This window comes from Nematolebias whitei, chromosome 7, assembly GCF_014905685.2.
Source record: "Nematolebias whitei isolate Nwh7 chromosome 7, NemWhi1, whole genome shotgun sequence".
Taxonomy (NCBI): domain Eukaryota; kingdom Metazoa; phylum Chordata; class Actinopteri; order Cyprinodontiformes; family Rivulidae; genus Nematolebias; species Nematolebias whitei.
This window is the reverse complement of record NC_056504.1, coordinates 50,295,801-50,306,919: the sequence shown is the minus strand read 5'-3', so window position 1 is coordinate 50,306,919 and position 11,119 is coordinate 50,295,801. Positions and strand designations below refer to the sequence as shown.

Here is an 11,119-nt window from a genome sequence, read left to right as displayed (position 1 = left end):
CACCCGTCTGTGAACACACACACACACGCGTCTGTGAACACACACACCTGCGCAGCCCTGTAATTACTGTTAATATGTCGGGTGGGATCGGTTCAGAAATGATGGCTACGTGTTGGGCCGGGTCAGATTTTTTTGGGCCTGAATGCAACTCTGTCTGTGCCCAGTCCCTGGTGTGACGTCATCAGGGTAATCATGGCCGTGTGCTCGGGTGTTTTGTAGTCTAAGTCTAAGTTTAAGTTTTTTTAAACACTCTTGTGGCTCAGAAGTGGCTGGTTGTCCATGATGGTAGCCAGCATGTTGTTCTCAGTCACCTCCTCCAGAGGGACAAGCTTTGAGCCCACAGCAGACTCTGCCTTCCTGATGAGTTTTTTCAGTCCGTTGCTGTCTTTTGCTTTGACCCCCCCCCCACACACACACACACACACACACACACACACACACACACACCGCAGCAAAGAAAGAAGATGGACACTACAGACTGATAGAAGATCTGGAGCATCGTGTTGCAGACTCCATATGATCTGAGCCTCCTCAGGAAGTATTTGACTCATGCGCTTCCTGTGCACTGCATTCACGTTGGTGGACCACTCCAGTTTGTCCAGAGAGTCGCCACCTCCACATCTGTACCACTGACGCAGACTGGAGATGTGTGGGCTTATCCCTCCTGAAGTCCTGAGATAAGCGTCAGATCACATGTTCTCCAGGCAAATTCAGATAAGGTGGCCTTCAAGGCCAGCCAGGGAGCCAAATTCAGATAAACACAAAGTTGTTTTGGGGACGGGCAGAACTTAATGGCATCTACCTTGAGTCTGTGTTGGTCCAAACGGTTCCGAAATGTCCAAATTACATGGCCACACAGATGGAACGTGACTGAGTAAAATCTCTGAGATCTGATCCATTCTGCCCAAAGCATTTGAGTCTGGGTACTCGAGGCACGAACCAAGCCATCATAAAGACAAGCAGAGTGATCGGGTCCCAATTTGCTGCCGACGACTTCCTTGATTGTAGATAAAACCAGCAACCAGCCAAATCCAAAATGCAGGAACCAGTTATCGTAAATCCAATTAAATATATGTCCTTAAAATCCACAAATGGCTGCAGAGATGGACTCATCATAAAGTCTTCAAGTCGATGAGATATCCAGCTGCGTGCGTGCCAACAGGGCAAATCGGCTCGCCTAGAGCCTGTCTTCTCTTTGAAGAAATGTTATAGATTATGTTGAGGAACCAACTGATCAAATCCAGTCCATAAATATGGTTCGGAAGACATGCAAGAGAGGCTCAGAAGCAGTTTCACAGACAGACAGAGCAGCAAAGCGGAGAGGGAGGGGAAGGGAAAAGCGTCTGACCTCGGCAAGAGCAAGTGGTGAAGTCTTTCTGTACCCTCTTGATTCTGCTCAGTCCCCTGACTTAAAGACCCTCGTTTTCTTGTTGAGTCGGGCTTTCATGTCTCTGGTAACCCACTGTGTATTGTGCTGAAAGCAGCGGACCTCGCTGGTAGCGATGGAGTTGTTCGTGCAGAACCCGATGTGATCATACTCGGTGAAATGATGCAGTGACTCCGTAGCCTCAGGAGACCATTTCCTCAGTCCTCACTGTAGACGAGTAGTTGATGTCTTGAACCACTGTGGCTGCCGGCCTGGGAGGAGAGGACGGTCCGCAGAAACCATCTTATCACCAGCGAACTGGTTGGTCCACTGTAGGAGTGTACTGCTTAGTGGGGAACACAGTTTGTTTGTGACTTCTCAGACTGATGAAGTCCTTCAGATGGAGGGTGTCTCCCAACAAAAACTGTCCAAATGTTCTGACTGAACATTGTTGGATATTTTTACCTGGATTACTGAACCTTGATCTCACTGTAGATGATTACGACTTGTATGATGGGGATTCCAGGTCCAAACTGATGTGCCCAGTGGACTGAGGGCAGCGGAGCTGGCTGCATTCTTGACATTTGCATACAGCCGATCTGAGGCCTCGTGGTTTCTTGTGCATTTGACAAACTGATAGAAGATGGAAAGGGTGGAGGAAGTCACCTGTGACGAAGATGAATGGTCTCAGGTGTTTTCTTTCAATCGGGTCATTGTCTCCTGCCTTTCATGGCATTGATTTAAAAAGCCTGACACTCTTGATTGTCTCCTTTATTTTTTTTTTTAGGTCCCGCCTTTAACTACCTAGACGCCCCGGTTACCAGGGTGACGGGAGTGGACATCCCCATGCCGTACGCCAAAATCCTGGAGGAAAACAGCCTTCCTCAGATCAAAGATATCATCTTCTCCGTCAAGAAAACCCTGAACGTCTGAGAGAGAGCGTGGAAACATCTGAAATTCTAACGTAACGATTCCAGGTCGATGTTTAACTCGGACCAGGTTAAACTGTCTGCACTTCCTCCCTTTCACAATAAAAGCTGCTCTGTCCTCGTGTGGAAGGTCAGCAATAACAAATTTTTGCCCAACAAGCGAATTAAAATCTGGTTCAATGTTTTCTCAACTGCAGCTAATTTATTTAAAGCCGACTCAAAAACTTAGAATAAAGTTTAAAGTTCCTAATTTCATCTTTTTATCTGCTAAAACTCTGAACATCTTGTCTGACGTTAAACATCTGCAGCTCAGTTGTCGTTTCTCTGAGACTTTGGACCGTTCAGACTTCTGTCCCTCATCTTTTCACCGGGTCGCTCCGTGAAGAACCGGCGGGTCCAGAATATTTATTGTAGCAGCTCTGTGGATGTTTCCGACTCCTGTTACAGAAATAAAACCTGTTCATCCCTCTCAGCTGTTTTTCTCTCTCAGGTTGAGTATTTTAATTTTTCTGGTCCTGATTGTAAATGAGTGATGTGGGTCTGATTAAAAAATAAAAACCAGGAGAGCTCTGAATGGTTTTTAATGTCAAAATGATTAAAACAAAAACGTGAGGAACTTAAAAACTGATTTGGACACACTCAGGATGTAAAACATTAAATCTGCCAAAATGAACAGAATAATTCAGAATGTTCCTTTTTCTACGACAAGTCTCCAAAGGGGTTTCAGAGAATTTGGCAGTACATCCAACAGCAGACACCGTGTAACCACACGAGCCCAGGACCTCCACATCCAGCATCTTCACCTCCAAGATCCTCAGACCAGCTGCTGCAACAATCGGTTTCATAATGAAACTGTCAGGAACCGTCTCAGGAAGCTCGTTTGCTGCTCGTCCTCTTCGAGGTCTCCACCTGACTGCAGTTCATCGACGTAACCGACTTCTAGATGGAAGGCTTCATAGAAGATATGAACTAAAATATGCTAAACTAAGAATACAGTAAGCACTAGTAGTACAAAAACAATGTGCCAAACAGCAGCACGAACATGAGTCTGAGCAGATGAGTACGAATGAACACAGCAACATGAAACAGATCAGCAGCAACATGAAACAGATCAGCAGCAACGTGATTTTTCACAGTGATTCTCCTGGTTAAAGCCTCAGGGTAGAAGCTGTTCCTCAGTCTAGTGGTTCTACACTTAATGCTCCTCAACCTCCTTCCTGAAGGGAGCAAAAATTGTGTGTGCTGGGTGAGTGTGGTCCTTCATGATGCAGGTGGCCCTCTTCCTACATCTGGAGGTGTAGATGTCTGTGATGGTGGGGAGGCTGACTCCTACATCTTCTGTGCAGCCTTCACCACTCTCTGCAAAGCTTTTCTTTCTGCAGCTGTGCAGCCTCCATGCCACACGTTGATGCTGGAGCACAGGATGCTCTCCACTGCACACCTGTAGAAGGAGGTGAGGACTGAGCTTCCAGACCAGCTCGTCTCAGCCCTGAGGAAGTAGAGTCTCTGATGAGCTTTCTTGATCAGGCTGGTGGTGTTGTTGCTCCAGCTGATTATGTTCAGGTGCACACCCAAATACTTGTAGCTGGAGATCCTCCTGTGTTGGGGGGGTTGTTTTGTCAGAAGTCCACGACCGTCTCCTTCACTTAAGGTTGTTCTTCCTGCACCAGCTCTCCAGGTGTTCCACCTCCTGCCTGTAGCTGGACTCATCATTGTTTGTGATGCATCCCACCACCGCTGTATCATCTACAAACTTTACAATGTGACAGCCTGGATGGGTAGCTGCACAATCATACGTGAGCAGAGTGAACAGGAGGGGGCTCGACACACATCCCTGATGGTAGACATATGGCGTTGTGTGGATGAGCAGTTTGCTTAATGTTCTGAATGAAGTGGCACATGGTGGAGGTGGAGTCATGATATGGGCAGGTGAATGTTCTGGACAATGAACACGGGCTGGTGTGGTTACACGTGGTCTACAGTTGTGAGACCAGCTGGATGTGCCAAATTCTCTGAACATGGACATTCCTGCAGTCAGCACGCCGACTGCACGCTCCCTCAAAACCTCCAACATCTGTGGCCTTTTGTTGTGGTCACCCTAAGGCTCACCTGTGCAATAACCATGCTGTTTAATCAGCATCACCTGAGAGGTGGGTGGATTATCTCACCAACACAGATTTACACAAAGTGAACAATATTTAAGAGAAAAAGACTTTTTGTGTTCTTAGAAAAAAGTTTTACATCGTTTGAGTTCAGATCATGAAAAACTGGAGCAAAATCAAAAGTGTTGAGTTTATATTTTTGTTCCGTGTTAGGAAACCCCTGAGGTCACAGATCAGGCTCCATTTTTAATTATTGTCCTTCGGGGGGGGGTTCCTGCATGATAACTGTAAATACCTTTTATTTAAAAAGTCCTGCAGACCAAACATGAACGTCTTCCACGATTTAAAAACATTTCATGCTTATTTATTAGAGTTAATATCAGAAAAAACTAGGTCTTCTGTCGGCTTCTTTCAGATTCTTTGACCCCGCCGTGCCTCAACTAAAAAAACACCAATCACAGATCTTCATTTGTCAACAGAAACGACCCGAGACGTCACAGTGAACAGAATAAATCTGGACTTGTTTTCTGACCTGAACTCGGCAGTCGGACCTTCGTACGGAGCCGAAACTGAAAAATAAAAACTTCTCAGGTTCCAGAGAAACTGAACAAGATCATCACCTGAACCAGCTGAGACCGACAGGAAACCTTTTTAGACCGGAGCAACATCCAGATTAAAAAACAAACACCTCTCAGAAAGAGGAAACATCAGATTTAAACGTATTAATCTGATGAGAAATGGTCGATCGTTTACTGAATTATAAGTGATGGAAGTGTTAAAAAGGTGAAAACATTTACCTGGATTAGACCCTGATAGTTTTTTAGCAGAAAAGTGAAATCTGACTAATGCAGAGAGATCTCTGTCCTGACCGTTTGTTCAAACACAAAGTGTTTCAGTAAGTGTTCAAAGTTTGTTAGAAACTTTTACAGGATTTTATGTAAAAAAAAAAAAAAAAAAAACTGATCTTTGTTGTTCGTCATGTGATCACTCATCTCCACGGATCACTTTTTAATATAAAAAACTTGTCTCCTCCAGTTCCAGATGCCCCACAACTCCCAGAATGCTATTGATCCTCCTGGAAAGGGGTGGGGCTTCTGTGCAGCTCTGTGCTCAGAGGAGGCGGAGCTTGTAGTTCAGAGACAGGGCCTGCAGAGTCTTAAGGAGCTGATAGGTCAGATCGACCCACCTCTGAGGTTCCCTTCAGCAGCCCGAGCCGGACCACCACCACCTTCTTCTTCTGCTCCGACTCGTCTTCATCGTCATCCTCCTCCTCTTCCTCCTCCTCCATCTTCCTCCGCTTCCCCCTCGCCTTCCTCTTTTCCTGCTTCCGCTGCTTTTTAGCCTTCTTCTTCCTCCTCTTCTTCTCTTCTTTCTCCATCAGAGCCGGATCTTCTTCATCCTGAAGCCTGTCTTGCACTTCTTCCTGCTCCATTTCCTCTTCGTCCACTCCCAGCAAAATTTCTTCCTCCTCATCATCTTCCTCCTTTAATGCACTAATTTCTTCCTCCTCATCCTCCTCTTCTTCCTCCTCATCTGTTATTACTTCTCCCATCTGGTCCTGTTTGATCATGAGCTCTCCGTCCTGTTTAAAATGAAAGAAAAAACAGATCAGCAGATCTGGCGCCATCTTGTGGTCTAAAACCACAACTTCCATAAATTAAATCCAAAAGAAACATTTTTGAACATTAAAGTTATAAAGATTTCACTGTAGTACTAAAAACAGGTTAAATTATTGTTTTATCTGCAGGATGTTCATCATTTTCAAACTTAGAAGTTTTAATCCACTGATTTTTTTTTGTTTGTTTTTGTGACCAAATCTTTTCTTTTTTGCATTTCACACAAAAACATTATTTTAGATTATAAAGACGAAACAACTTCCACTAACGTCTTTGAAACATCTCTGTTCTTATCATTTCTGAAACAAATTAAAGGTTTTAACAGTGGAGTCAAAAGTAAAGAGTCACATGTTCAAGTCTCGGTTTTTAATATTTAATGTTTTTTAAACCAATCAGAGCAAAGAGCTTACATCATTAAATATATTTAATGAGTTTAAATGTTTAAGAATTTACAAATTTAATCAAATGGACTCCAACTTCCTCTGGTTGTTAAATAAAGTAACAGAAGTCTTTTAAACCTGCTGACCCGTCACTCACGTCTGTGCCGTTGCGCAGCCGCTGCAGCAGCAGCCGGACCGTGTCTTTGTTCTGACACAGACCCATGGTGTTCAGCGTGTCGAGGGCGGAGCCAGAGCAGCCCTGCTGCCGTAGCTCCGCCCCCAGAGCAGCCTGCAAGAAGTTGTTCCTCCAGATGTTTCTGGTGAAGAGCGGGATGGAGAGCGCCACCACGGTGCGGCGCTCCAGCAGCATGACGGCCTGCTCCTCCGACAGCTGGCTGACAAACCAAGAGGAGATTCTAATCAGACCAACGTCGGGTCAGATTCAGAACCAAAAACCCGGCTCAGATCAGACCCAGCTACCCTAGGGGGGATCACGCGGACTTACTGGCTGCTCTTGTAGAGGGCGTTGATGTCGGGGAACATGGAGCGCAGGCAGGTGACGACGAGCGGAGCTTTCTCCTGGGCCCAGTTCAGACATTGCCTCCAGGGGAAGTAGGTCAGCGGCTTCCTGCCCGACACCTTCTGATGGAAAGGATTATCCGGCTGCCGCGACAGCGCCTTCATCTGCCGCCCGCACAAACACAAGACGCGTGAGGAAACCAACAAACACGCCTGAAGAGTTTCGTCCCGACAGACGCCCTCACCTCGTTCTTCAGCTGTTTGCTCCAGAACTCCATCATGGGCTTCCGGGCGCCTTTGGACGACCAGAGCGTTTGGAAAGCAGCTTTATAACTGGACTTGCTGACGAGCAGCGCCGCTTTGCTCTTCTTCCCCATCCTCTGCGTCAACTTCTCCTGCACCTGGAACAACAAGCAAAAGACAACTGTCCTGAAAAACCCACGCAGGAGTGGAGGGCAACCGTTCGTTCCAACTAATCATTTAACGCACAAATAACTGTGGGACAGAATTTACAGTGAAGACAGGGCTGACGGTAAAGACTCATTAAAGCAGTAAACTGTTTCTATCTTAAGGAGGGGTCTCCAACCTACGGCTCCCGAGCCACGAGTGGCTCTTTAGACCCTCCTGATTAAAAAGACACGAAGCAAAAAAGGGAGACAAAACTTTTAACAGTTAACAAGTGCAAAAACAAACAAACATCTTTTGCCCTATCAGTTGCAGGTTTTTGCATAACTTACATGCCCTGAAACTTTTACGCCCAAGTGACGTATTTATGGATTTTTTGCTCATATTTATTAATCAATTTTTGACAGAGATATAACCGTTTTCATTCATTCTGACGGAAAATATTGAACCCTCCATTTTCAGCCACTACATGGCACTCGAGATGTATGGCAAGCCGTTGTATCATGCAATAGGTAAAAGTGTCTATTAATGAGCAGTCGTCAGCTTCATTTTGCTGCACCGCCCCGGAGACATGCAGCTGATTTGACCATTAAAGTGCATTTATTAAGGAAAAGACCGAGACACGCCTTTACTATAATGTTGAGCAAACAAATAATTGTTTTAGGTGTTTATCTTGTTAAATTTCGAAGAAATGCACAACGGCTTGCCCCTCTGCACCTTCCTGTTTCCACGTATCGGCTTATGAGACGCAGCCGATTTGACCGTCAAAGCACATTTATTAAGAAAACGTTAGATGAGACGCACCTTTGCTACAATGTTGAGCAAACAAATAATTATTTTTAAATGTTAAGCTTGTTAAATTCTTGTTAAAGTCCTCCTGTGCATGCCCCTGCCATTTGGCAGCCAATCCATTTTTTGGCACACCACCGGTCCACATTTCCAGGTCGTCAGCGGTGACGCGCAACAGATGTGACGTAAACGGTGAAGCAACGCGTTTATGGTTTTTTCCACTTTATTAGACAAATCTGGACTGATGTGATTTATAGGGCGGCACGATGTTTACGGAGGAAAACACAAGTCCTGATTTCTACAGAAATTAGTCGACTCATCCGTTACATTTGTGAAGTCGTACTTCAAAACCCACAAAATTCACATTTTAATCAAATCAATGCAAATTGCTGCAAATGCGAACATTTATTTTGCACAAGTTGTGGAGTTTAATTTTAATGCAATAAAATCTTTTATCAGGAAAACGGCTTTTTGTCTCTTCCTGCATTTTATTTGTATTTATTTTGTCTAGTTTGTTTTCATTGTGCTAAATAAACAACCTAAGATGGGAGTGGTGGCGCAGCGGTTAGAGAAGGTGGGCCTGTGATCGGAAGGGCGCCGGTTCAACTCCCCGTACCAACAACATCAAAATGTGAGTGGGAAAGGTAAAACACCCACACCTGCCTCCACCCTCATTTGCCCCACTCTGGGCTCTTGAGCAAGGCTCTTAACCCCCACCATCTGCTCCCCCCGGCAGCTCTCTGCTCCACAGAGGGCTGTGGTAGCTCGGTGGTTGCGTCATGAAGGACATCTGGCGTACAAACAAACGCCAAGTCTTCATGTGAGTGAGTTTGTTGTGGTGACCCCTGAAGGAGCAGCCGAAAGGAAAACAAACCTAAGATACGACCTTTATACTCTAACACAGGGGTTCCCAACCCTGGTCCCTGAGGAACACCATCCTGTATGTTTTAGTTGTTTCCTGATTTTAATCAACGGGTGATTAACAGGCTTCTGCAGAACATGAGGAGGTAATTAAACCACTGACTCTGGAAACAACTAGAACATGGTGTTCCTCAGGGACCAGGGTTGGGAACCACTGCCAGGTCCAGTAGATCTGGACCTGTTCCGAGGCTCGGCAGATCTTAGCCGGTACCTGGTGGTACCGGTCCTACGGACCTTTTTCGGGGTCGGGGGCTTCAGCCACATGGACCTCTTCCCGCACAGCTTGCGCTTCCCTTTGGATCGGACCACCTGGGCGCAGGTCTCACACAGGAACGACTTCTCGTTCACGTCAGAGCTCGGGAAGAGCCAGCGCACGGTGTCCGGGGTGGTGAAGGTGTACACCGCCCTGCGGTTGAAGGAGCGGCCCTGCCGCTGGAACAGCAGCCGGCAGCACGTGCAGCTCCAGTCCTCCGGCCTCTTGGCGGGGGCCCGGGGGCGCCGCGAGCCCCGGAGCGGTGACACCGCGCCCGGAGTCGGGTCTTCGGGCTCTATCAGAACCTCCACCTCCGAACACACGGTCGGTTCTGGAAGCTGCAGGTCCTGCGGGGGAGGCGCGGAGGACTGCAGCGGGCTGCAGAACGACGGGTCCGGTTCGGTGAGGGTACCGTCCACAGCGTGAGCGTAGTCGTGCTCGTTTGACTCCGCCGCAGGTCCGGTTCCCTCCTCGTTTCCAGCGTTCGCACTGGCCATCGTGGAGGCAGGCACTCCGGGACCGAACAAACTCTGTCCAGGGTTCGGGTCGCGGGCAAACCCGTTGTTCCAGGCCCGGCAGTCGGAGTAAAAGTGCGAACAGAACTTTGTCGGGTAATAAAAACCGATGCAGCGAACATAAGAATGTGTTGAAGCGGAAAAAAATCACTAGAATTGATGGAGAACACTGGAGAACTGTCACTAACAGGAAGTAGAATCCGATCAACAGAATAAGTTCCGTTTCAGCGCAGCCACTTCCGGCTGCTAGCGCCACCGCACGGCAGGAGGTGGTACTGCAGGTCCGTCATGTTAAAATACCATACATTTTATTTAAAGAGCGCTTAAAACAGCGACAAGGCCAACAAAGTGCTGTACAGACAGAACAACAGACAACACACGAAGCAAAATACAAAATTAGGTCAATCAGAACATAGACATAAAAACGATGCAGATAATGACGACAAACCAGTGTGGAGCATACAGGATCAAAACACAGATCCTCTGGTGATCCAACATCCAGAGCCTTAAGGAAATCAGAGAGAATCTCATCCACCCCCAGAGCCCTGCTGCCATGGAACTTTTAAGTACCTCACCGACTTCAGCCAAGGTTATGGACGGACCAACCCCAAAGACCCGCGACTCTGCTTCCTCCATGGAAGACGTGCTGGTGAGATTGAGAAGGTCCAAGAAGTATTCCTTCCACCTATTGATGACATTCAACAGCACCCCACCTTCACTGAACACAGTCTAAGTAAAGAGCTGCTTTCCCCTCCTCAGCTGCCTGATGGTTTGCCAGAATCTCCTCAGAGCCAACCAAGAGTCTTTATCCAGGGCTTCACCGAACTCCTCCCACATCCCAACTTTTGACTCAACAACAGCCAAGGCTGTGGACCGCCTGGCCCTCCAGTACTCCTCAGCTGCCTCCAGAGTCCCACCAGCCAACAAGGCCTGATAGGACTCCTTCTTCAGCTTGACAGCCTCCCTAACCCGGAGTGTCCACCATCGAGTTTGAGGACGGCCACTTCACGAAGCACCAGCAACCTTGAGACCACAGCTCAAGGCACCTACCTCAACAATTGAGGTGCGGAACTGGAAACTGTTGCTAAGCCTTACCCCAGTCCTGTGGGGTAAAGCAGTGCCTTTTTTAAATATACTGTATGTCTGTGAATGTTTCTGTACAGTGCCCTGAGACGACTTCTGTTGTGACTTGGTGCTATTGAAATAAACTGAACTGAATCTCTGACTTGAAGGGAGCATTCCATCTTTTTTGGTTGAGAATCCCAACCTCAGACTGAGGAGCCGACCCCCAATCCCAGCTGTGAACCGCCTCACTGCATGTTAA

At 47.0% G+C, this 11,119-nt stretch overlaps 2 protein-coding genes across 2 annotated transcripts in view; one reads left to right on the top strand and one right to left on the bottom strand.

Annotated features, from left to right (window-relative positions):
- pdhb (pyruvate dehydrogenase E1 subunit beta) overlaps window positions 1-2,764 on the top strand; it is an 8,089-nt gene extending 5,325 nt beyond the window's left edge. Inside the window, exon 11 of the mRNA XM_037679738.1 lies at window positions 2,154-2,764. Coding sequence (XP_037535666.1) covers window positions 2,154-2,299 — 146 coding nt within the window. The 3' untranslated portion in view covers window positions 2,300-2,764. The remainder of the gene's footprint in view (window positions 1-2,153) is intronic.
- A 2,789-nt stretch (window positions 2,765-5,553) lies between these two features.
- On the bottom strand, window positions 5,554-9,777 carry LOC119412894. Its single transcript, XM_037679929.1, has 5 exons — window positions 9,262-9,777; window positions 7,158-7,313; window positions 6,899-7,077; window positions 6,551-6,788; window positions 5,554-5,979 (listed from the first exon to the last, which is right to left on the bottom strand). The coding sequence occupies exons 1-5, from the start codon at window positions 9,775-9,777 to the stop codon at window positions 5,554-5,556; spliced, it is 1,515 nt and encodes a 504-aa protein (XP_037535857.1).
- Window positions 9,778-11,119: the final 1,342 nt, after the last annotated feature.

Coding starts and splice junctions, on each gene's coding strand:
- LOC119412894 (XM_037679929.1), bottom strand. CDS start 9,777: ATGGCCAGTGCGAACGCTGGAAACGAGGAGGGAACCGGACCTGCGGCG. Junction 6,789..6,898: donor GCCCTCTACAAGAGCAGCCA/GTAAGTCCGCGT, acceptor TTGGTTTGTCAG/CCAGCTGTCGGAGGAGCAGG. Junction 5,980..6,550: donor GGCTGCGCAACGGCACAGAC/GTGAGTGACGGG, acceptor CATTTTAAACAG/GACGGAGAGCTCATGATCAA.